Genomic DNA, 26,832 nt, shown 5'->3' on the forward strand with positions numbered 1-26,832 from the left:
ATGTTTTATTCAGGTATTCTGACAGAGCCGAGTAGAAAAGAAGTGGAGATAAGGGAAGCTGCGTCTCTCCGCCAGCAGAGGAGGATGAAGCAGGCGGTTCAGTTTATTCACAAGGATTCTGCAGATCTCCTTCCTCTGGATGGGCTGAAGAAGCTGGGGACTTCGAAAGACACTGTAAGGTTTATTGTGTTTACTCACAGCACATAATGAGATTTAAGAATCTGATAGGGCAGTGTCTTTTTTTTTTTTTTTTTTTTTTCTTTTTTTTTCATGCTATTTTACTGTTAAGAGAATGAGTTGGCTGCTTGAGGAATTAAGTAGAAATTGGTATAATAATGAGGCTTTTGTATGTAAAGGAAAGAAAGTGGAAATATGATGTTATGGATCACATGAGGTTGCTGTTTGCTAGTAGGTGCTTTCACATGTCTGGCACTTGGATCTAAGAGCTTTTTTTTCATTGATACAGATGTCAGAAAATTGGATACGGCTTTCTATACAAAAACCCTCTCAGAATCAGAGTAAACCAAAATGGCTTCATATAATACATACATATGTACACGTTTGTCTGGGATGCAGATGTGTGCGTAACGTGATCACAAAAGGTTCAGCGAAGTCCAGCCAGCAGGACTTCACAATATAAAGCTGTCACGATTACGCTTTGATAAAGGCTTATGCATATGTGGTAATTTTTACGAAGAAACTTAATGCTAGGTTTTAAATACATACATATGTAATGAACCATGTGATTCTGCAGCTGACACATAATATCCTCCATTTCTAAGGCTGGAGAGCTCTTCTGAATAATGTGCACAAATGTTTGAGCTTTCTTTAATGGGAAAAAATACCTAAATGTAATAGAAAAAGTCCTAATGTAAGAAGCAAAGTCTAGAAAACATTCCTTACTGGGGAAATCTTTTCTTTATTTTTTCCCCTCAGTTTTTGCAAAATTCTTGCACCTTGCAAGATTTCATATTTACTTTTTTCAATGGTTCATATAGGTTTGTTGAAAAATATTAATCTTTATTTTTAGTGAGTTAATTGTGTTCTGTCACAGCCTTCCTGCTCAGCTGGCTTAGGGTCAGCTTCGTCTGGGTGAGACGAGTGGAACGAGCTTGCCGTTCTCTGCATTGTGCACAAAAATGATTATTTTTTTTTTAACATTCCAAATGTTTTGCAGTTTTAGGCAGCCACGTCTCTCGGCTGGGGAAAGGCTTGGAAGGAGCTTTGCTAAGTCACCATCGAACTGTGGTTATCTGTTAGGGAGCTACAAAGTGACTTTCAGAGCATGCTGGCGTGGTTATCACTGTGATCTGCAGAGACCAAATAACTTGGCATGGCAGAAAACCAGGGGTTTCCCCTCTGCCCCGGTGAGGGAGACAACAGGTAGCAGAGCCAGGGGTGCTGAGAGCTGAAGTGTCTTTTCCCACAGCATTGAGGGCCGGGCTGTGGGCAGAGCACGGGGCTCCTCACTCCCCTGGGCACTGAGATGTCATCTGAGGCTTTGTCCTCACTCCCATGCCAGCGGCAGCTGCACGTGCAGCATCGTTGCCTGCTGCTCCCCCGGCAGCAGGAAGGAGGGGTCCCACAGGGGTCCCTCTGTGGGGCTGTGCCCGACCCCATGCGTGGCTTCTTGCCCCAGCTCGTGTGGTGCCATGTGGCTGGGGATGGACTGCTGGTGTTGTGTGAGCAGCACCAGGGCTGCACCTGTTTGCTGACGCTAGCAGGGATCATCTTTTGGTCACCTTTTTGGCTTGCTGGAACTAGCAGGGATCATCTTTGGTCCCCGGGAGGAGCAGGAGGTTGCACGTCTCCGAGACTGGGGAAGCACAACAGCCTCTGAAACACGTCGTGCTCTGGCGCTGCTTTGGGCAGGTGGGACTCCCACCTCAGCACAGCCTCGAACAGCACAGGTAGGAGGCCCAGGGCATCAGGGGTCCTTGCTCAGGACACCTGCACGTCCTTCTTTTCAAAAAACCACACATCTCCCAACAAAGCAGCGTCCTTTCATGTTTAAAACTGTGTGACAGCTGTACTGACGTAGGTGGAAGAGCATTTGATGTGACTGACATTATTAATGCAGGGTTTCCTGCAGGGGTTTTCCATCAGCCTCGGCAGGAGAAAAGAGGAGATAATGGCTCCTCAGGTTTGGGGATGGGTGGTGAGGACAAAACCTGTCTCCAGGGTGACTGCTTTCAGTGGCAGCTGGCGGTGACTCCTCTTGTTTCAGGGATAAATCCTTTTCCTTTTGGCTGCATCCCGGGCTGGGCCCCCCGGCGGTGCTGTGCGTGTAGAGGGGAGCACATCGCCTGGGCACCTCCAGCTGCTGTGCTCCCACTCTTTGGAAGCCTGTGCTCTCCTGGTGATGCCCTGCGTGGGCAGGTTTGGTGTTCCCCAGTAAATGCTTGTTGTAATCGTCCGTATTAAGCCCCATATGTTTTAGTATCTTACTCTGGTTTGAACCAAACTCTTCTAGCTCCTTTCTCCCTGTATGTATTTCATTTTATTTGTAGGATACGAGACCAAACCATAGGTTGGCATGCTGGATTTGACAAACACACAGCTGGTTTATGACACATAACCCAGCTCATTTCTGCTCATAACACGCATGGTTATGAGCAGAAACTGGGTTTGTTTTGATGCTTTGCTATCAGCCACCTCTCCAAAGCTCAGGGGACTGGCACAAGGTGGTCAGTAGCTGGGATTTGGGCCTCCCAGTGCAGTACCCGTGAGCTGTTGCCTGAGGTGGACGGTGTGCTGCCTGCCACCAGATCCTCCATGTGCTCAGCATTGCTCTCACCAGCTCATACTGCATTTTCCACCAAGCAATGAAGGCTGAAGATGCAGGCTTGGCTTCCAAAGCAGAGCGAGTTGCTGGGGATGGGTGGCCCAGCAACTCACAGCCTGGGACGAGGGAAAGGCAAGGAACACCAGAAGAAAATGATGGGAAGGAGAAGTTGCTTTTCTAGTATCTCGTGTAATTTATTTTGCTGCCACACCAGGCTGAGTTTTTCCTCACTGCCCTTTCAACATGTGTAGATTATTTACTGATTTACAGCCCATCTGCTTTTTGTCCAAGAGGCACCAGCTAATTCTGACGCAGGAGATTTCTGCCTTCCCACGGAGCTTAGCAGAAGCTGGCAGCTTCCTCCTCGCTTTGGGGGGAAAGCACAGAGGCCGTCAGGCCCCAGGGCCAGGCGCACAGATCTACCTGTGTGTGAGGCACGTGTCTGAGCCCCCCTAATCATCAGCAGTGATCCAGTTGATTTCAAGTGTGGACACCACCATTCAGCTGACCCAGATAGTTGCCTTCTTTTAGGGAGAGCGGGGGCATGCGGGTGAGCAGAAGGCATCTCTTGTCCCATGACGTGATGCTCAAGAAGAGGCTGCTGATAGAATTTGAATGGGGGATGCAAAGAAGAGAGAGAATGTGGTTATTTCCTGGGAGGAGCTCTCTTGGTATTTTAAAACTTTATTTTTATTTTTTCCCCCAAACTATTTGGGCACAAAAGAGAGGGCAAACCTTGTGAGGCTGGTTAGGGGCAGGGAGGAGCTGGCATCTGCCCTGACCTTCAGCTCTCACCTGAGGGAGACTGTTGTGACAGGTCTTGTTATCCCCTCATCTAGAAGCCAAAATAGTGAGAAACCTGCCAGGGAAATGCGTACTGGGAACTGCGGTGTGTACTTGTGTATCAATCAGAGAGGAACAGAGTGGACTGACTTATTTGTATTTTTGACAGACCCCGGTGAATAGGTTCAGCAATACCTGATGTCTCCATTCATTTCTTCCAGTTTTCTACTCTGACTTTTTTAGAAGATTGTAGGTTTTTGCAAAGTTGCAGGGATGGAAATGGAGATATTTTATGGAGAAAAAAAAAAAAAAAAGGCTTGTTTGGAACTTCCATTCTTCTGAACGATAGCAGGAAATATTTTTTTTACTACTGCAATTTAATAGTAGGAAAGACTATTTTTTCCCCACTTTCATGGTGGTATGTAACATTTTATTCTCTTATAAAACTCTCATCAGGTTTGTGTGATGTGTAGAAAGACAGTACCCAGTAACCTGCGTTACTGTGCACATCGGTCCTGGCTGCTCTGCCAACCTGAGCTGAGGAGAGAACACTGCTGGTTTCCAGATCTGTCGCTGAAGAGGTTTTCCCCATTTCCCTTCCATAAATGGTCTGCTTGCAGTTTTCCAGCAAAAACTGCATTTGCACATGTCCCCTAGCACATTATCTGTTTACCAAGTATGTATCCATCACTTGAGTCATCTCTGTGACTAACATCCCTCACTCTGTTGCACACGAGAGTCGAGAAATACAAGCTAAAGCAAACTAATTAATAGTCTGAGACAGAATGGTGCTACAGGGAACCTTTCAACCCCCTTTTGCCGGATTATTTATGTACTGGAGCACGAGTAAGCAACATTTTCCAGCACTCCTCTCCTCCCTCCCCCCCTGAAGGCAGGATGCGCTGCTGCTTCCAAAAGAACGAGCATCAGCAAGGGATGGTCCCATGTGGTTGGTAAATGTTTGCTGAACGCTAGGTATTTTTTTGTTATGGTTATGGATCCCATACAGGAGTCATAAAACCAGGGCCTGAGAAAACCCGTGCATGTAACTAATTAATGATCTGTAGGTGAACTTGTGAAATTTTTTTAGGTTGAAACCAAGGATAGATGACAGCCAAAATAGCAGTGATGTGTGCACTGGTGACTTATTCTTCTCCAGGGTGTCCCTTCAAAAGGCTTTGGCAGTGCAATTTAGGCCAGGCACATTGAGAGCGCATCCTGACTGTTCTGGTTTATGACCACATGAGTTCCTATCAGTCCTAGGTACAGTGGACCAGGGCTGGATGTGAGCTGGTGACCAGTTTATGATAGGCAGTCTTCCATCCAGCTGGGAACTTCATCTGTTTTTCTCCAGCCCCTGCCCCCATTTGTTGTTTGATGCCGTGAAGCTTTAGTCCTCCTGATGTGTGTCTGTGTGGTGGGCAAACGTAAAGGATAACAAAGATGTGCCAGCTACTGTCTTGCATTGCTGCTTGGATGTGGAGCCTTCAAGGTGGGGATAGTGCTGATTGTGCACCTATTGCTCCCACCTCCTGTAAGAGAGTGCTTGCTTCTGAATCGATTTCTTCATCCCTCACCATGGGGTCTGTACCACTGATAGTGGAGCTAGTCTGCCTACCTGGCAGCTAGCTAAGCAGTACTGGCTCTTGCAGTTTAGTCTTGTGGATCCTGTCAGGAGAGCTGTAGCTCACCAGTGCAGTGATGGATCTTTCTTACTTTTTGTGCACGAAGGAGGTGGCATATTGTAGGATCTGATGTTTCCCTGTCACTGGGAGCACAGCCATGGTCTCTCCTTTGCACAGGATGTGCTCTCAAGTGTCAGACACAGCACCTGCAGCTGGAAATGATGATGAAATTTTATTTCAAGTGACAAGTTGTATGCAGAAGAGCAGTGAAAAGTGTGGGAAAAAAGGAGACTACGTGTCCCTGTGGCCACGGCTATCTACAGCATATACCTGGTTTTGTCACTCACATCCAGCTGAACTGCCAGGGCTCTGCCCACAGCAGGATGTGAAGCACCAACGCCGCCTCAGTTATTTTAGGATGATGCCAAGTTGCATTAGCCTGCTGTAAGTGCTGTTATTTAACATGTCGTCCAGAATATTTGTAAAGATGAGGCATTGTGTGCGAGGCTGCGTGCTGGCTAGCTTGGAGGACTACAGCACGAAGTTTTCAAAATTATCCCAATCCCATCGAAATCCCTTCAGAACTAGGGGTTTGCTGTTCTAGATGCCTTTGCAGACACACGAGTGTATTTAATACGAATGCAAGAAATTCAAGAATGAGACAGTAAAAAGCTCTTACTGCAGACAAATCAGAATCACAAGAAAAGGTCGGGGGGCAGGGGGAAGCTTAGCCAGGCAGAGAAAAGAGCAGATAATCAAGTAGAGTCATTTCACCTCCAGCAGCGTGTGTGCATCCGTCCATGACTAGCATTAAATATAAAAAGGCTTTTGGGAAAGCAGTCAGAGGAGATACTGAGAGGCAACGTGCTTCTCGCAGAGCAAATGGAAGTGACACGGAAAGCAAGAGGCAGCCATACGATGCACGGGGACTTGTAGGGGTGAACTTACCGCAGGCCGTGTTACCGCTTCCTCTCCTCTCCTTTCTCTCCCATGGCGTGACACCTAGGACTTGTCCCACTTACCTCAGCTGCTAAATAGAAACGTGCTGGGAAGAGAGACCCAGGGCAAAAGCCTTATTTTTGATCAAATTCTGATCCAAAGACCAGATCTAACACTAGGCAGCAAATTAAGCTCACTCCTTGCAGTTCTGCCTTATTCACTCGCACATGTAAGAACCAACACACAAACACCCACATCATCTTTTCAAATTCTGGGTTGATCCATGCAAAGAACATGACCGGTGGAGATTGGACTCAGCTATTTTGCATGTCAGCAACACCAGTGCTGAGCCAAGTATCAGCATGTGTTCATTCAGCACCTCCACAAGCCTTTTCCATACTTATTTAGTACACATAATTTTCCAATTGATTTTGTTACCTCTTCTCCCAGTTTTGCAGAATTCCTGATACTCTTATCAACAGATCACGACAATCAGAGTGGAAACAACACCTTGAAAAGCCTGATTTGTTTTTACTCCTATACGAAGTCAAATCCTGAATTTGGAAAAAGAAAGACGTGCCTCCAAAGTCTGCTTAATATTTTTGAAAAGGGTTATTCCCTCACCAATGCCAAGTAGTTCTCTTTAATCAAAGCCATGTTCAGAGCTAGCACAAGAACAAATGGGTGCAGCCTAGGACGAATGCATGCAGTCTGGAAATCAGGGGAAATTTTCTGATCACTGTGAGAGAAGACTTGGGGGCAGCCCTCCCGTGAGATCCGTGCTGACCCAGGGGCACCGGAGGATCATGCAGCAGGCTGGCAGCGTGTGTCACTTTGGAGCTTTCCACTGACTTCACCCTGCTCTCTTTCTGTGTTCCCTTAAAGCAACCACACAATATCCTGCAGAGACGCTTAATGGAGACAAATTTATCAAAACTGCGAAGCAGCCGGGGCAGCTGGACTCCGAAGAGTGACATCTCAGCACAGACCAATAAGTTGAATCAGACCAAACTGGGCAGCTCCAGGAAAGTGGAGGATGAGGAGTTCATAGTGGTGAGCTGCCAGGTAATATTCCACAGCCTTCAGTTTTATTTGTTTTTTCCTCCAAATTTTATTTTTGACAGCCTCACGCAATGTTCTTGCTTTCCTTGTTTCTCGATTAGGGATGTTAGCTTAAGGCATTATTTTGACAAAACCCTGTTTAGTTCTAGAAGAAAAAAGCAGTCATTTTCATCAGCGAAATAAAAACCTATTGCTATTTAGCAGCCATCTCCTCCTACGTGAGGAATGACAGCAGCTCTGCATCACCCGAGATTTGCAGCAGCCTTAGAGGCGGCTGCGTGCAGCTCATGGGTTGCCCAGGGCTGCACTGCTCCTGCCCCCACAGCCCTGGGGCTGCCATGGCATGAACACCCAAGCATCACAGAGAAAACTGGTCTGATGGATGCCTTCTCTCGGACGTCAGGCTGTAGAGAGTAGCAAGGCTGGGGGAGCACACTGAAATGCTCCAAATTTTTCTTGCTCCAAAGCACCCTCTTGCACCATACACCAGGTCTAGCAGCTATAGGGTGCCAAGGAGATGCCAAGGCCAGCGTCTGCAGCTGGAGCCCCTCAGTGCCCAGCACTGTGTTATTTCATAGCCCCAGCTTTCTCAAAAAGCAGTTTAACAGCTGGGATGGACAAGGTGATGTGCTAATGCTGGTGGTCCTGTGGGGCTTGTGCATGTGGTAGGGTGTGCCCTGAGACAGCTTGGAGGGGACAAGGAAGGTGTGGGCTGATGTAACGAAACACCGGTGCTTCTGCATTCCTCCTTCCCCCCCCACGTGTTGTCTCCCCTCTCTGCTTGCTCCTCACAGTGCGCTGGGAAGGAGCTGAAGGCCGTGGTGGACACGGGCTCGCAGCACAACCTGATGTCGTCCGCCTGCCTGGACAGGTTGGGGTAAGTGTGCTCCGGTGGGCTGGGCTCTGTCCTGCAGAAACGTGGTGCCTGGCAGTGCTTCCTGGGGCACGCTGTGAAGCAACGCAGCCTGCTTTATGGATTAGAACAGCGCATGTGGAGGGGCTTCATCCTGCAAGATATTACACTGGCTGCTCAACGCGTCCTAGCTGTACACTGATGGCCTGTGACAGTCCCTATGCTGCCCATGTTACCCATGCTGCTCCTCTGCATTTTTATTTATTTATTTATTTATTTTGCAGCACTCCTCAGCTTCAGGAACATGCCCAGGGACTGACCTGGCAGGCACCAGCAGGACTGCCTTTCCACCAGCTTCTTGCAGCTCCCTGGCTGTTTGTGTTTGCCGTGACAAAAGCTAAAGCCAGATTAACCAAGCAGCTTAAAAAACGGGGCTTTGATGCCCAGCCTGTTCTGCCTTCTCTGTGGTAGGCCCTGTGCAACAACAGGCACTGCTCCAGCACGTTTCACTTCAAAGCAGTCCAGTGCACGTGGCGATGATAAAACACGAGTTTTGTTTAAATTCAGCCCTGGAAAGCAGTGGGGAAGTGACTTACTGAGCGTGCTTGTTCCTGCTGGGGCTGAAGGGCCTGGTAGGATGCTGTGCCGAATGCTGCTGCCTGCAGGTCAGGCTTGGGGGCACTGGGGTTGGGTTCCTGCTGCCTCCTCTGGGGTCTGGGCAGAATGCGTGTGCCTGAGGCACAGGCTTTTTAAAAACCTGTGTGTTGTCATTGTGCCTTTTGAGGTCTTTCTCTTGCCTTTAAGGCTAGCTCTCAAGTCACTGCAGTGCAATAAATCCTCCTTGGGTGTAGAACTGAACAGCAAGGCTGTGCTTGGGGGCTTATGGAAGGGAAGAGAGACCCAAGCCTGCATGTCTTCCCTCCAGTCACTAGAGAAGCCGCCGGGAAATGCCTGCTCCAGAGCAGTTCTGGGGCAGAACAAGCCAGCTCAGGGTCAAGGAGCCAATAGACTTGATGTGCTCCTGACAGCATTTTCAAGGCCAGTCTCTAAGTAAAGAGTCAGAGGGGATCCAGATTGTTCTCTTTGTTGCCTCTCCTGGTCTTTGTACTTGTGCTGAATGATGTGGGCAATCCTAACCTCAGCACTGGCATCTCTGCGTCTTTGAATGGACAAAAATAAATGCAGCGTTTACCTGAGAGAGACATTACTGTCTGGCTGCTTTTCTATTAGATTCTAGTTCGGTTTAAAGGACGCATTAAAGCTAAATAATTAATCAGCGTTGTCAGAATAGTTCTTGGAGCACAGACAGAAGAAATTACTGTACTTGAGATATTTGTGACACCTTTTTTTCTTTTCTTGGGCTGAATGTGATTTATATGTCACAGCTTCCTCTGAAGACAGCCAGCAGTAGTATCTGCTAATAAGCGAGCATTACACACATTGCCCTAGCTTTAAGGCATGGAGACAAAATGTTGTTATCTCAGCTGATGGAAGTCAACGTAGAGCATCACTTGCTTCCTCCAACACTAAATTAGAAGCAATTTTAGATCAGGAGCTTTCTAAGGCTTGGGGAAATGTTAAACAAAAGATTCCTCAGGTAAAAAGAACTCACAAGCCGTGAGTTACATTCAGAGTTCGCTTCAAACAAGGCCTGACTCAACCCCATGGCTGCATCTTGGGATGGTGCTGTGAACTGAAGTGGGTATGAGCTGCAGACTACACACAGGACATTGCAGAAAACCTGCCAGGAAAGCAGCATCTGTTAGCAGCCGGATAACACGAACAAGCTAAGAGCACTTCAAGTCTGAGTACCCTTCAAACGCAGTTTGCTCCTCCCCAGATGGGCTGAACTGTGGCTGTTTCATGTCACAATTGTTTTCAACGTGCAGGTTAAAGGAGCATCTTGAAGTGCTTCCCAGTGAGGAGGAGGCAATTTCCTTACCACACAACCAGAGGGTCATCGGCCAAATTGCCCATCTGGTCCTGACGGTGGGAGCGGTCCGCGTGGAGTGCGCCGCGCTCGTCGTGGGTGAGTGCTCCGCTGGGAGTACCCTGAGGGAAAGCACGAGCCTTCAGGAAACACATTAAAATTCAAATAGAATTACTTCTGTTCTTGACAGTGTGTTACATTAATTCCTGGATTGATGCTCTGGGCTTATGTGCAGAGCAGCCACAGCAAGTTGGAGCGAGGCTGGCCACGGACCTTGACCTCCCTGGCATGGGCCGTGCTCAGCCGTTTGCCTGGGCAGTGAGTGCGGGAGGGAGAGAGGATCTGTTCGGCAGGGCTGTGCTGATAGCACCGAGCTTGCTCTCTGCCATGGGTCCATGTCTCCCCTGCCTGTCCTCGTTTACCTATGCTCCCCTCTGGAGTAATTCAACCCCTTTATAGACTGGGTTTTGTTTAGCAGAGCAGCCATCGAGGAAGGGTGTAGGTACTTTACAGAAAGCCGTGGGAGATCATTTTGAATGTATAAATCCAAATGTTCCTATTTTTCAGAAGACAATGAGAAATCCTTCTCCTTTGGCCTGCAAACACTGAAATCCCTGAAGGTAAAAGTTTTCTAGTAGGGCTTTTACCCATGCTGGAGAAGCTGGGACCACTGTGAATTGCAGCTTTCCCTCTTACATGAATACATTTATTCTTTACAGTGTGTCATAAATATGGAGAAGCACCAGCTTGTTCTGGGGAAGACAGACAGGGAAGAAATCCCGTTTGTGGACAGCATCAGCACTGGAACAGGAGAGCAGTAAGTCTGCTGTGCAGCGGGGCAGCGTGGGGCTGTCCAGGCTGGCGGGCAGGGGGCAGGCAGACCCTTGCTGCAGGTGAGATGGGGCTCACCAGCACAAGCAGAAACTGTGTGTGTTGACTTGTTGAGTTTTGAAGCAGAGCCCCTGGATTTTTCAGAAGCCTTTTTCAGCTTCTGCTTTTTCTCTGGTAAATGTTGCACGGTAAGGGGGATGTCTGCAAAAATCATACTTAGGGAAATACCTCAGAAAATGTACTGAGGTCATTAGGAGGACTCCTTGAGCATTGCTTTTTGAGAGCATTCCCAAACAAACATTTTCCTGGAAAATATTTGCAAAGCAAGGAAAACAAATCCACATGACTATTTTACAAAGCGCGGGAGAGAGAGATCCTGCCTGGAGATAACTGTGTTGCCTCTTCTTCCTGCTTTGACCTGGCTGCTGTTGCTTCTTCAGTTTTAAGTCCCCGCGGGAAGGCAGTGCTGCCCGCTCTGGTACTTCCTTAATGCATGCAATAACTCCCTGATATGTCCTGGGGGCAAATGTTTGCTGGCGTTAAACATTAAATACAGCTGACTGTATTTAACTATCAGGGCAGTGAGCGCACTGGGCATGTGCACACCAGGTTAGGGAGGCAGGGTACCAGTCGGGATTGCTATTACAGTTGGTATTTCCTGAGCAAAGGGGGTCCGGGGTGACCCAGGCACCAGGCACACGATGGGTGGGTGCAAATATGGGCACTGCTGGCTGGCTGGGCACCTCTCAGGTACCCCACAGCATGCTCCATAGGGACAGGAGCGCACGGGCAGCCCATGACACCCGCCGGCCGTGTTTGCAGCATGGCAGGGACGCGATGCCCTGCACGGCACCACAGGGAGGGGTGCTGCAGGGTGAAACACGGGCTGTTTTCCCTCTCTCCTTTGAAATACAAATGAGTATGGCTTCTTGTAGCTCTGCTGCAACTGCAGCTATGAATTATTTCTTGCTACTGCATTCAAGGCTATTTTTTTTTTCCATGTAACAATTCCGATTAAATATATTTTCCTTCCTGTTTCAGCACTTTGGAGGCGTAAAGAGGAATTGAAATGCCGTCCCTCCACAAGAGCTCGACATCAAAGAGATTCCGTGCAGCTGTTCCAGACGAAACAGCAACGCACTGCTTTGAAAACATTTATACTAGGCTACAGCTTAAGTATAGCTACATGAAATCTGTTCAGTAGCCAGTAACTTAGAGATATTGTCATGTTTATCTATGGGGTTTGAGAAACAAATGTGTGCTTATTTTCTGGACTTTTCTATATAGTGTTCTCTTTATTACGAACAGTTGGGAAACCTTACGAATTTCTTCTGATGAGAAAAAACAATTTTTATAGTGGCCTCATAAGAGTAATTGTATTTAGCTGTGATTAGAGGCTATCAGAATGAAATTTTTATTAATGATTTTTCCAGAGGCTAAGCATTTATATTCACTTAATTGATATTGCCACATTCAAATGGCCATTACCAGGAAGTTACTCATAGTAAAATAACAACGCTAATATCGGCCATGAATTATAGTTCATCCTGTTAGCCATAGTATTGTTGCTGTGTAATTGAGGACGCAACGGCTGGCTTGATGAGAAAGAGCAATTAGAGAATTATTCATGGGTTAGGCTCCCCCTCGGGCGGCGTGGCGCGGGCTCCCGGGCTGACCCCTGCAGCCGTGCCAGGGCTCACCCTCTCCAGGGAAGTCCCCAGAGGGCTCTTGGCTGTCTCCCTAGAGGGAACAGGCAGGGAAATTACTCGCTGTATCGTGCCAAAAAGAAACAAATGAGCGCACAATGGTATTTTCGGGTACGAGAGCAGACACAGAGCCTCACTGCGAATCACGTGCCCTCAAAGCACCCTTGCTTTTCCCCTGCTGCTGCGACTGGTGCCTCGGCTCGGCCTGCATCTCCAGCTTGTGACCCACAGCACCAGCAGCACCGGGGCTCTGTACCCGTGTGGGGGTTGGACTCCGGTTGTACTTTAGTGGTGCTGTCAGGAATGCCACAATTTTTTACCTATTTCCAAATCACCAGGGATTTAAAGTACAACACTAACCTTGTCCACCCTTAGGGCAAGTGGGAATGTTCACTGGGATCAGCACCTCGTTTGGCATTGCTATCCTGGAGCAGCGAGGTTGCTGCTTCACATGCTGCTTGCTTGCAGGCCAGAACAAACGTATGGTACTGCGTGGAGGAACCTGACCTTGTACAAAAGCAGCTTTCTAGATTTTTAAAAGCTAATTGGAATTAATTAGTCATCTGCTGAAGGGGCATCTTTGAAATTCAGAGTAATACCCTTGTGACATTCTGTACCCACTGATTTAGAATCACAGAATTGTAGGGGTTGGAAGGGACCTCCAGAGACCATCGGGTCCAACCCCCTGCCAAAGCAGGTTCCCTACAGCAGGCTGCCCAGGTAGGCGTCCAGACAGGCCTTGAATATCTCCAGAGAAGGAGACCCCACAACCTCCCTGGGCAGCCTGTCCCAGTGCTCCGTCACCCTCACCAGGAAGAAGTTCTTTCACATGTTGGTGCGGAACTGCCTGGGCTCCATTGTGTGGCCATCACCCCTTGTCCTGTCCCCACAGACCACTGAAAAGAGGTTGGCCACATCCCTCTGTCTCCCACACTTCAGATATTTGTAAACATTGATGAGATCCCCTCTCAGTCTTCTCCATGCTGAACAGCCCCAGGTCTCTCATCCGTTCCTCATAGGGAAGATGCTCCCGGCCCCGTATCACCTTTGTGGCCCTCCGCTGAACTCTTTCCAGGAGATCCCTGTCTTTTTTGTACCGGGGAGCCCAGAACTGGACACAGGACTCCAGGTGAGGCCTGACCAGGGCAGAGTAGAGGGGGAGGATCACCTCCCTTGACCTGCTGGCCACGCTCCTTTTAATGCACACCAGGATCCCACTGGCCCTCTTGGCCACGAGGGCACGCTGCTGGCTTATGATGCCAGCTGGCAACCCCGCATCAGCCAGGTTTGCGATAGCCAGCGGTGGGAGAGCAGCTCCTGCAGTGTGTGCCTGAGCAGGGACAGGGTCCGGAGCCCGGCCCGTGTGCCAGTTCCAGCCCATGCTCAGTACCGCAGCTGGTGCCTGCAATGGTATCAAAGCTGGAGCTTTATTTCCTGCAGCGGGCTTGAACCTCTTTGCGATAATGAGTATTACTATCAAATCCGGAGCATTTGAGTTTTGAGCTCTTTTCTATTTTGGTGTTAAGTTTCAGTGCTTTCTCTACATATAGTATTTTATATAACACAGCTGTATGTATATACATACAGGGTTGAGCTGCCTACAGCAGTCCCACTGACGTGTTGTAGAGAGATTTCACTAAATATGAAATATATTTGATTATTTTATAAGCTATGAGTTTGGTATTTTGGTACTTCTTTCTGTGCTCATTGCTGTGCTAAATGTCAAATTAAATCTAAATAAAGTTTAATTGTTATTGCTGTTTATTTCCTTGTATCCTGGATATGCCAATTATTTGTTTTCAGTGCACTTATCTACTGAGAATAGGAGTTCATTTAAATCTTTACCCTGATGGGGCTCTACGGTGCCTTTGTGATTGTCAGGAATTGATTTCGCGCTGTACAGAGACTGGCAGCTGAGACGCACGAAGCAAGCAGGCTAAATGGCACACAGCACGCTCGTGGTAAAATGCGAGCAGTTGGAATCGCAGCCTTTATTGCTGTGCTTCTCCCTCCTAAGGGATGCCTGAAAGCCAGCTTGTGCTGTTTGAGATTTGCCCTTTGAAAGGATGAGTTTGCTTCTGCCATGTTTATCTAGCTCATCGGGGCAGTACGAGCCCGGTTAGTGGAAGATGGACGAGCCTAAACTTCATGAGACTGGGAAATGGAAGTGATCAGAGCAAAGACACCAGGTGAGTCACGGTGCCTTTCTCAGAGCGCCAGCTTCCCTGGGTGCTCGCTCCTGCTCACCTCCAGTCCCCGTGGGGCAACCTCTCCCCTGCCGCCTCGTGGTGAGGGGCCAGGGGCAGAGAAGAGGGCAGTGCCTGGGATGAGACGGACTCAGAAGTGACGTTATTCACAGGCATTTCACATCCTGCTGAGCTCCACCAACAGATTTTTTCGTAGCCTCTGCCAGCAGAACAGCTGATGGGCCGAAAGCTGCAGGAGTGTTTCTCCACAACTATCTGCAGGGTAATCTGTTATCCAACAGTTCTCTGGGGAGGCCCTTTTTATAGGCTTTCCTATTATTGTTTTGCTGATGACAATGCAATGCTCAATGTGTTGTGAAAACAAAGCTGATTTGAGTGCCTCAGAAGCAAACAACCAGGTGACATTTCAACACAAACGTGTCTCAGGGCTGTACCTTGCTTGGTTTGTTTTATGGGGCGAGCACCAGCTCAGGTCTGTGTTCTTTATCACCTGCTGGCTTAAAAGATGGAGGGATGGCACTGGGTTTCTATCAGGTGAAGGGCCCTGAAACACCAGGGCTCACAAGGGATACACTGGTGTCTAATTCCAGTATGAAAGACTCCAGCTAGCTTTAGCTTCACATACTCTGCGTGTCAGTGTTTGGCTTTTCAACAGATGTTGCACCTTTCCCTCAGAAGCCGGCTCCTGGTTCCTGACAGGCCGTGTTGCTCCCTGACTTCCACAGCCAGCCCCTGGGCTGTGCGGCCCTGGTGCTACTGCAGCCATGTGCTGATCCCTTCCTCCTCTGTTAATTTGCTGATGAAAAACGAGCCTCTTAGAGACAACGCTGTAGGTATCGGTGACATTTCACTAGAGATGGTGTTGCTGAGAAGGTGACTGATTTAATGATTTTGTTACTAGAGTGGTGCTGCCACTTCCCCGGGATGAGACTCCATCGTTCTCAAAGTGGGAGTGAAAGCAGTCAATAACCTAAAAATACCATGAGTTCAGAAATAACAGGATGTCGCACCAGCAGGGGAACCAGTCGTGGAACGCTCCCCAGTTTTCCTTTTTTTCTTCTTCTTTTTCTCTCTTTTTTTGATGTGGCAGGATGGGTATCTGGGCTCCGTGAGAGCCACCCACCAGGACACGCAGCTGACCTCTCCAGAAAACCACCTTGGCTCACACAAGAGAAAGAGGTGTGAAGATGCACGCTCATTAAATGTGACCCCCCCAGGCACCCCAGAAAGAGGTGTTGTGCCTGCAGGAGCCCTTTTCAGCCCTGCACATCACCTCTGCTGCTCATGCATTGCCCAGGCATCTGCAGCCCCTCCGTGCCCTACCAACACAGCGGGCACGAGGGGCTGCCAGCTGGAGAGCATCTCACTGGCAATGCAGACAACATGGGAATGCACTGCTGAAGTGAAACAGCAGTACTGAGAATGATGTTCTCAATGAGAAAAAATAATTGTGTTACTCTGAACTCCAGTCCTCTGTTCCTCCACCAGCAGCTCAGATGGAGCCAGGGCAGTTGTCAGGCGCTGACTCGTGGGGAACACCTGGGAGTTTGTTGGCATGGAGAGGACAGGAGAATGCCTCAAAGGGGGCAAAACTGGACTTAAAGCTGGCGCAACAGGGAAAGCAGGACTTGATGGCACAGGCGGCTGTGACTCTGGTAAAGTAGGGCTGCTGTGTACTGTGCCCCTGTTTGGCATTCTGGGTCGGTGTGTTTAAAGAATAAATCTGTGGATTTTAAACTCCTGACTCACAGAGAGCTTCTCCACTGAAAGCATCACGATGCCTCTTGGTTTAGGCTTCAGTTGACATATTTAGGATTGACTTTTCAGGCTTACGAAAATGAGATCTTGTTCCTCCAGAAGGAGATGGCCGTGGAGTTTTAAGAACACATTACGTATGAGGGCTAATTAGCTTGATATTTACAGTTTAGCATTTCCTGAGATAAATTTGTTCCAAGTGAGATCACATTGTGATGCGAGGAAGCTTCTGCATAGCAGCCCTGTCCGCCTGGTGCTTTGTGTGCTGTGCTGTTAAGGTCATGAGCCCTGCACAGAGCCTTCCAATTAAGTGATGAGTGAAGCAAGGATCCTGCATAGGGGTTAGCTGTGAGGGCTGAGACCCCTCTCCTGCCAGGCTCACTTCCCACCCTGGCAGGAGAGCATCTGACACCTGTGGTGGGCTCCCTGTGCAAGTGCCACCGTCCTGGCAACTCAAGCCAAAGGGGTTATTGGGGTGTCAGTGCGGGGCCAGAGAAGGTGGGACCGCGACCCGGCGTGGGAAGGGCAGCAGCATAAGCGGGTTAACTGGCGTGGTTAGGGCTGCTCCTGCTCGGTGAGAGAAGCCGAGCTTACAGCTCTGCCACAGCCTCTGCATGGCCACCTTGCAGCTTTTCCCTCCCGTGCTATTGGAAAGCCAAGCATTGTCTAAGCAGTTATCACAAAAAAGGGAGAAGGGGTTCACTTGTACCTATTCTGAGAGCAACTGAATACAGGTGAATAAAACCCACTTGGGGAAAGCACTAGGGTAATGCATCCCCACAGCCTGAACAGAGGAGGGATTAACAGGATGCTTTCATTCAAAAATCGTATTAGAGTCTGCTGATTTCTTTGAGCTGACATCAGCTGCTCTCCCTGTGCTTCCGCTCACTGCCAACTGGAATTGAATTAAGGTGCTCCAGATGCATCCTATTGCTGTAGGAGAGAACATCTTACTGTTTTCCTGACAGTCGCAGGTAACTCATGCAAGACAGGCCAGGCACAGGAAATTTAAAGCCAGCTCCGCAGTGATACGAGCTGCCACATCACTGAAGTCAGGGGCTATCCCCACAGGCCTGGCGCAGGCGTTTGGTGCGTGGCTTTGAGGAGCAAGGCCCAGGGCTCTGTCTGCTACAGCTCGGGGATGCGATGCGCTGAGCAGGAGATGGGCCTGTGGAAAGGCTGCAGCAATGCACAACGAGTTCTTCACGTGCTGTCCACAGTCTTGAACTTCTTTCACTCTTTCAGGTTTTCTTCATTTTTAACAACACAGCTGCAGCTGACAGGGTCTCTGTTTCCCCACTACTTGCACATCACTGAGCTACAAACAGAAATGGTGATTGGGTAAGCAAACAAACCAACCCCAAAGACACCTACATGCACACACACACACACATAAAACATTAATTGCTGTAAAGCCTAAAAGCTCCCGTCAGGGCTCCTGTACATTAAACGTGATACAAACACAACCGACTCAGGCTCCAGCTTTTGAGGCTGATGAGATAAAATTAGGGCAACTTGGCTAGTGAAGAAGGCAAACATGAGGGCAAAAATAAGGAGACAAAGAGGCTTGAGAAGAAATAACTGCATGCAAAAACAACCTACCTGAGAGTGGTGTCAACGACCAGCCGTGCCCTCTGCTGTGTGCAGAGTGGTGCCTTCCAGAAACTGCATCCCAGCTGTACCGGGGTGCAGATATAAGAAACCTCCCAAGGAGTTTTGCTCAGAATGAACGACCTCTCTGTACTTCCCACTTTACAAGGAGAAAAACCAGCCTGTGTATTTAGCAGAATCTCCCGTGTGTGTTCATTGCCTTCCCCAGAGACCACGGGTGCTGTTCAGCACTGCTAAGCTGTAGCCTGTCCCAAATCACTCTCAAAAAAAGCCCCACCACTCCCTCCAGAAAAGGCTCCAAATTTTGGTCCTTTTCTTGATGCCACAAAGCTCCTTTCTGCCCTCGATTTAGTGGAAGTGGGTGCTCTCATCAGGCAGAGGAAGACAAGAAGCACATGATGTACCGTGCTCTCTGGAGACTGCTAATGATGTTTGGTTAATTTTCATTATCAGCATGAACAATCTTTGGGCTTTCTCTGCATCTGTCTTATTTCAAGTCGTCTTTTCTTTCTTAGTTAAGTGGCAGCTCCTGCGGACAGTGATCTAATTGCTCCTTGGTACCTGCTTGAAGCAGCTGAACTTAAAGATGGAGCTCATATAATTTGTTGTACATATGATTTGGTCTTTGAGGCTTGGATCAAATAAAATGGAATAGCAGATTAACCAGTAATTGAATGAAGAGAAAGGTACTGTGCGGGCTAACGCAGAGCTCACAGAGAGCTTTAGAGGCTGAACAAAATTGTGTAGTGAATCAACGCGTGCGTGCTGTAGTCAGCAAGTGGCAGGAGGCATCATTCCAAGCCTTTGAGCTTGGGTGCCCAGGACACACAAGCTGCTTTCTCTCTACTCAGTCGCAGCAGCCAGGGCACGATGCTGGGGGTGGAGTGAAATGCCCAGGACAGGTTACGCGCTGGCACCTAGGGGCCTTCCAGCACCTTGTGCTGAGCTGCAAGTGGCGAAGCCAGCTCCACGGCTGGGGTTGAGCAAGGCTTTTGAGTCACCTGAGGAGCTCACAGAGAGGTGCAAGGTGCAGGATGCTCAGAGGGCTGTGTTGGGAGGCAGTGTGTGGAGGGTCTGGCCTGCTGACGCAGCTGCTGTTACAGGCACTGTCTGCTCCAGGACATCGGGCCCCGAAAATCTGTTCCCTTTCCTGGCCTTCCTTGGATTACAGCACGCATTTGTAGAAAGAAATAACGAGTAACAGAGTACAGACAGAGCCACAGGGCCCTCTGACTACATCTGGAAAGTAAAATGACCTTAAAATCTGTACCAGAGAATTGTTTGAAAATATTTAAATTATTAAACCTAAAATAACTATAATCTTCCAGCACACTACAGTACTGCACAGGACTGGCAGCCAGGAAATTGCTCCCTTTTCTCTGCTGCCTCCCAGATTCAGTGCCCTGAACTCCTCTGTATGTTTCCCACCATGCTTCCTCTGTACAGCCACAAGAGAACCACTGGCTTGACCCGCCTGTTGGCCCTTTGGGCTCCTCTTGCACTAACAAAGGCCCTCACCCCAGCACTGCCAGGACGCATGCAGGTTTTGGGATGACGCTCGCCCCTAACAAAACCAGAGCTTCCTCTCCACCACAATTTGTCCCAGCAAGTCCCTGCCACCTACTACACAAAATCAGGAGCTCCTTGAAGTGCTGTTACAGCGTAATTCACTTCAGCATACATGGAGAAACAGGCACACTGTACCCAGAACTAACGAAAACAAATTCAGTCCCTTGAGCAAAACCAGAAGTCATTCCTAATTACCTTACAAAGCAGCAGCACACAGCATAAACCAGCAGACCAAGCCCAGCCATTCTCCCAGTGTTGGGTGATGGCGAGCTTAAGATTTTGTATTCTGACAATCCAGACACCACTCTTTCGGGTGGACTTTTTTTTTCCCATGTAGAAGAGTTTTTGTTAATCGGAAGAAGTGGGATTGTCAGGGGCTGGCAGTCGCTCTCTGGGCACGGCTGCCAGACGCAATGAAGCGGTCGGGGAAGGCTGGCAGGGAGCTGCTCTGCAGCGTTGTCATGGGAACGGTGCAAGTAGGGCACCCTCGTCTTCTGCACGAGCTCTGGCAACGTGGTAGCGCAGAAGTGATGCTGCTCTGCAGGGCTAGCGGGGCCAGCTATTCGGCTTTCCCTAGCAGAGATTTAACCCGAATGAAATCCAAAGGCCAGGATCTCTATTCGTGTGGAAATGGTGGCGCTCCTGTTGAGCTGACTGCAGGCAGACTTCAAGGCGACTGAGCGAGCGCTTAGACGTGGCCCTCGGAGGGAAAGGACGGGCGTTAAACATAGGCAGTGGAACCACAACCTCATCTACGAACCCATTGAAACGAGGTGGTGTTAACAAGCAGTTACTGAGGCCCTTGTTTACTTGGATGACTTCACTTGATTTCCCCTGTCTGTGCACATTTTAGCAGCCCGTTAATTTGGCATTCATAATGGTAGTAAACATACACTCCCCGTACAGGTCTACGTATATGGAGTTACTAGAAATTTCTTTACGCCTATATGAAATACCTTGTGTGACACCGTAGTTGCTAGGGATAAGCAACGGTTAAGAAGAGTTTCCTGGCTGAAGAAGATGCAGAGATTCCTGCTCTGGCAGTTATACAAAAAATTGATACTATAATAATAGAAATGTTACAGCAGAGTTCAGTGAAATAGAAGAATATGCAGTATTCTCAGGCTAAATCTGAAAAGGGTGAATATACTAACTGAAAAAAAAAGGTAAAAAAGCTAAACACAATTCATGGCCTCCAAGCTTTCATTTTACCTGCCCAGGTCTGCAGACAAAGTGAAGAGCTCCTAATTAAAGCAGGCATCTGTGGTGTAACCACGCTGCTGCTGCTGGCCCAGGCCAGCAAGGTGCTGAGCAAGGTCCTCATCTCCTGCTGATGCTGCGGTGTGAATGAGGGGCCCGCGTCCATCCAGGGCTTGCCTTTCACACACGTCTCACTGGCTGTGGAGCTCCCCTGCCTGCTGCTGCAAAGGTTTGAATGCAATGGCCAGCGCTGGGTAGAGCTTGTGCTGGATTCACAGCGACCTCACTTTTAGTGCTGATCCATTGGAATCTAAGACAGCATGGAGTCATGAGAGTAATCCCAATGTATTACTCTGTATGGACAAGAAACTGGTTCATTTTTGGGGCATGGTCGCCTCCCTGCACACAGAGCTCTGGTGAAAGCTCTTCTGCGTGCCTCTCCTGAGGAGAAGAGGGGAATGATACCAAGTGTATGGAGTGGTGCTGAGCTTGGCTCTCTCATGGACGACCCATGCAGGTTGCCCGAAGTCCCGACGCGTGGGGTGCGGTGCAGGCTGTTCAGAAAGTTTGCATTAAATAAACAAATGCAGGAGCTCTTCTTTGTGCTTCAAGGGCTGATGTCTGAGTCATGGACAAAGACTGCAGTTAACCAGCTGAAGCCTCCTTCTCACCCACAAGCTGATGTTGCTTGTGTTTGCAGCACTTCTGTGCTGAAGGAAGGGCCACGCACCAGTAATGACATTGGTAAGAGCACGAGCTATGTCACTGACTGAAATTACATGCAGAACGCTGCACGTTCCCCATGTGTGTGATATGGGGAACCAGCTGCTGATAACAAAATGCTCTGGTGCATGAGCACAGACTAACCTTGTATTAATAGAGAAGGACCTTGAACTCTTACAGCCCGCAGAAAAGTCAAGTGGATTCACTGAAACGGAAAGATAAAATAGATGCGGAGCTCTTTCAGCACTTCCCTCCATTTGCTTCATATCACAAATATCAGCTCAAATATAGAAGTGCAGAAGTAAACACAGTTTGCCCAGTCTGTCCTTTCCATATGCATATATTTATGTTGTGAAAGGTTTTACGTAACTTCTACCGGCAGACTGCAAAATAATGCCTGCATTATGAGGGGAAGCCACCAGCCATTACACTGCATTACTGCAACATAATGGCTCTCGGAGATGAACTATATTTGGAAAGCTCGCTTTTATTGTAAGCCTTCTGCCCCATCTACCCGCTGGCATTGATTTCTCCCTGTATTCTGCGGAGACCACAGACCATTAGACCAGAATATCAGCTAACCTGAGCAAAGTCACAGAGGCTTTGGCCCCAGTCAGAAACCCGTGAGACAAACTTGTGCTGTGTGTTTTAAAGAGACTCAGCACCAGAGACAGAACATATTCAAATGGACACTGATGACCAACCTGCTGACAGGTGAATTTCTCATTAGCCTAGAGCAACTGACATTGTAATTAATTGCTCCCCATACTTCTTTGCTGAGTAAAGGCTCCTGTAACAAGTACTGACATTTTTTTTTTTTTTTAACTGAATATAGGGAATAGAAGAAATCTGTATTTATTTTATTTTTCTTTCTGTGCGAATGTCACATTGCTCTCATGTTGGCAATGACTGCAACAGTGCTGATTCAATTACTTATTTACATAATCCCTTCAGATTCATTTTGTGTATGATTGATGATACAGAAAAGATTTCCTAGCTGAGGAAAGCAAGCAGGCCAGTTCTGAAAATGAACAGGCTGAACTGACATAAGAAGATGGTAATTCGCATCAGTACGAACTAATCACACTGTAAATGATAAAAATTAACATAAATACTGACTACTCTACCTGCCCTGAGGAACATTCAGTGACACTAAATGTCCATTTGCTTGCAGTGTGAAACAAACACCGCACCCATTGCTTGGCACAGCTGAGACCAATTTTATTATCGCTTAATGCATAAATTTATTTTATAGGTAAAAGTTTTTAAAATATTCTTATTTGAATGTTAATGAGTGCAGCACAGTAAGGAGTAAAAACACGGCTTAGAGTATTGCTTGCTGTGGGGATGATGCAGGTCTGGAAAGGATCCTGCAATGGGAAAGGAAGAGCAGACAAACACTCTGCACGTACACTGCCTGGAAACACAAAGCTCTGCATTAAGTATTTCTGTAAGATGACTGAGCAGAAAAGATATGACCCTGGAGCAAACCTCTGAAGCAGAGCCTTGGAATTATCAAAGAGAGTGCCAGTAGCTGTTGGGGTGAGGGCTAGCTGTGGAGTCTTGATGATGAAGACAAATATGACAGAAGCTACAAATGAGAAAAAGCCTACTTCTAACTCAGCATAGTGTATGAATAGGTAAGTGCAATGTTTAGCTTAAAGAGGCCAGCTCGTTGTTGCAACTCTCAAAACAGATCTTATTATTTTTATGTTAAAAAAATAAAAAAAAAATAGATGTGAGAGCTCATATCCGTTAAGTTGAAGAGGGTTTACCTGGAAAGGGCTCAGTCAGGAGTGCAGGAAGCAGACTGCACTCCACTAAAGCTCAGACTCCACAGATAAACGTTTGAGAGCTCTCTTGAAGATAGAAACCTATCCTCATCCCTTCTGGAAGATTACATAGCTGAAGAGCAGCTGCAAATAGGGCTGTTACTGTCAGGGCAATCATTTTTTTTCCCCTGAAAATCACTCCTTCTTTAAATTTCTAATGTTTCTTTTACAGCGATTTAACAGCGTTGCTTCTGATACTGGTATGCTGAAAAATAAATTAAAAAAAATGAAAAAAATCTAAATATTACAAGAAAAACTTACAGCACTTTTTTTCTTATAATGTGTCCAGCAGTTTTGCTTACTAATTCAATTCTTACTGTTTCCTAGGGAAAGCACAGACTTTTCTAGAAGAAAAGCTTTTTACTCCCTGATGCACTGAGAGCCCGAGGAAGCTCCCAGACAGGTCTTGAAGGTCCCAAAAGCTATTTCAGCCATCAAAAGTAGGATTTGTATTGACTATGTGTTAGAAATCTTTGAGCATGTTAGAGGTGTTCCATTTGCATTGATGCCTCTGAAGCTGCATGTTATTTACATCAGCTTAAAACTTGATCCATGATTTTCTAAATATTCAGCATAATTTTCAGCTCAGCAGTTGATTTGCCACTCACGGACTATGAGCGTGGGTGGTTAAGAAGACAGAGAGCCACCTTCATGCTTCAAAACACTTTCATTGTAGATACGATCATTAAAAAGAATAACTGTTTGGCTAATGCTGAAATCCGATGTAGGCTTGTTATACAACTTCAGGGGAAATTTTATCTGAATTTGAAATAAAGGTGTTTTTTTGTGTTTCCATAGTAACTCAAGCTCATTTACCAAGATGCCTGATGCACTGTTAGCATTAGACAATTTCACTGTAGTAAAACAAAGTATAACAGTACAATTGAGGAGTAAACTATATGTAAAAGATTATTTTGGTTCCTGTGAAATTACAGCAACGTACTAGAGGCTGGGGAAGGAGAGAGAAAATAGAATAACTTTTCACTAAGTATTACTACTTAGTTTGGGACAGAAAATGGATGTAAGAAAGATACAAAACACAGGCAAGGGAATGGGGACATGAAAATTAGCTAAAACACGTGGTCTGCTATTCCTCTGTGAAATGTGCCAAAGAATCTGAAATAAATGTGAGTGGGTTCCATGGCTCAGCACTGGCTCCTGTGCAAAAGGCAAGCTGGATTCAGTCCTAGCAGCATCAGGTGTTTTTTGGAGTTTTCCTACACAAGCAGGGAAAACCTCAAAATTGCTTCATCTCCAGGTCTCAAGGAATTGCAGCTGAAAAATGCTGCTTCTCAAGAGCATATATTTCCCTTCTGAAGAAAGGTTAACACTGACTGATCTTGGATGGAAATAATTCACAAGCATGTGAAAAATAGGGAAAATTGCTGTATTTCAGTAAAATTTTCCCAAAGAAGTATCTACATATAAAGTAAGTTAAGATTCAAATAAATTGCTCTTGTGCGTTTAGTTATGGAAAAAAATAGTTATCTGTAACTTGAATGTCTCATTTAGAATGCCCCTTATTATCACTTTTAATGCAATTTAATACTTTTGTGGTTTTGTGTCCCTATAATGTGCTTTATAGGAATGAGTAACATGAGCTTTATTTTTAAGCTTAGCTTTAACAGAACCAATTTAGCAAGTTTTGCAATTTGTCAGAAGCTGTTTAAACAAGGAAAATATTCTCAGTGCCACTGACTGGCATGCACGGATACAACAAGCTTTACGTGTTTAAAGAGAAGAAGGAGCTAGGATAACGGGTATGAGTTACATTACACGTAATCCATATGTTCTCTGTCAGCAAGTGATCTGTTTCCTCACTCTCCGCTCCAGAAACTATGGGGAAAGTTATTCAGAAAAAAAAAATAAATCCTGCAGTAGGCATTCTAGAAAACGTTGCCTGTGTCTGTTGACCTACGCAAAATGGTTTCCTCACTTACTCTGGAAAGCATCCAGTGTGTTTGTTGGAGGGGATTATCCTGACACATTGCCAGCATGTTGTCACGCTGTCAAACTCTACATGGTGATGACATTTGACCTGTTAAGAATACATAAACAGTATTTAGATTTTAGGCTCGTAATCATGATTTGCTCGAAATCCTAACAGATGGAAGGCCCACGCATCTGCATGACACACAGTTTGGGTTTGGTTTCCTACCAATAACTGAGACAAATCCCCTCCATGCTCCAAAAGCATGGGTAATCTTGGGTGCAGCTGGGGTTGGTACACCAAAAGGCAGGCAGACCTCAGGGTTGTGTGCTTTGTTCTTTGTGTAACAGGGGGCACGATATGGCAACACCTCTACCATCTTAAGGAACAAGAGGTACAATATGGCAACTCCACCACCTCCACCACTTTGGGTAACAAGGGGCACAATAAGGGAACTCCCACCACCTCCACCATCTTAGGTAAAACGTGGCACATCTGGGCCAATCACTCATCTCCACCATCTTAGGTAAAAAGTGCCATAATGTTGCAGACCCTTTCAACCTCCATCATCATGAGTAGTATAGAGTACAACAAGGCAGCCCCTCCACCTCTGCCATTTTAGGTAACAAGGGGCACAATATGGCAACTCCCACCACCTCCACCATCTTAGGTAAAAATCGGCAGATCAGTGCCACCTCCCATCTCCACCATCTTAGGTTAAACATGGCACAACATGGCAACCCTTTGTCATCTGAAGTGAAATGGGACACAACATCTGAAGTAATATGGGGCACAACATGGCAACCCCTCCATATCCGCCATCTTAGGTAACAAGGTACATAACATGGCACCTCTGCCATTTGAGGTAACAAGGGGCACAATATGGCAACTCCCATCACCTCCACCATCTTAGGTAAAACGTGGCACTTCAGGGCCACCCCCTGTTTTCCACCCTTTTAGGAAAAATGTAGCACATGAGGGCCACCTTCCATCTCCACCATCTGATGTAAAATGTGGCACAAAACAGCAACCCCTCTACCTCCAACATCTTAGGCAACAAGGTACATAACATGGCAACCCTTCCACCTCTGCCACCTTAGGTAACAAGGGGCAGAATATGGCAACCTCTCCACTCCCAACATCTTAGGTATAAGGTGGCACATCAGGGCCACCCCCCACCCCCCCATCTCTACTATCTTAGGTAACAAGGGAGTACAACGTGGAAACCCTACCACTTCTGCCATTTTAGGTAACAAGGGGCATAAGATGGCAACTCCCACCATCTTACGTAGAAGGTGGCACATTAGGGCCACCCCCCATCTCTACTATCTTAAGTATCAATGTGGTTTAGGTAAAATGTGGCACATCATGGTCAGCCTCCCATTTATACCATTTTAAGTAAAAAAGTGGCATAATACGACAACCCTTCGACCTCCACCATCTTATGTACTATGGGGCACAACATGGCAACCACCCTACCTCTAACATCTT

At 47.2% G+C, this 26,832-nt stretch overlaps 1 protein-coding gene across 1 annotated transcript in view; it reads left to right on the forward strand.

The window, feature by feature from the left end:
• NRIP3 (nuclear receptor interacting protein 3) overlaps positions 1-26,832 on the forward strand; it is a gene marked incomplete at both ends in the record, with an annotated part of 27,514 nt that continues 682 nt past the window's right edge. Inside the window, 6 exons of the mRNA XM_084287237.1 lie at positions 1-174; positions 7,018-7,197; positions 7,989-8,071; positions 9,937-10,076; positions 10,545-10,597; positions 10,697-10,794. Coding sequence (XP_084143363.1) covers positions 1-174; positions 7,018-7,197; positions 7,989-8,071; positions 9,937-10,076; positions 10,545-10,597; positions 10,697-10,794 — 728 coding nt within the window. The remainder of the gene's footprint in view (positions 175-7,017; positions 7,198-7,988; positions 8,072-9,936; positions 10,077-10,544; positions 10,598-10,696; positions 10,795-26,832) is intronic.

The sequence above is a fragment of the Netta rufina genome (genome assembly GCF_964035555.1).
Source record: "Netta rufina genome assembly, chromosome: 5".
Lineage (NCBI taxonomy): Eukaryota > Metazoa > Chordata > Aves > Anseriformes > Anatidae > Netta > Netta rufina.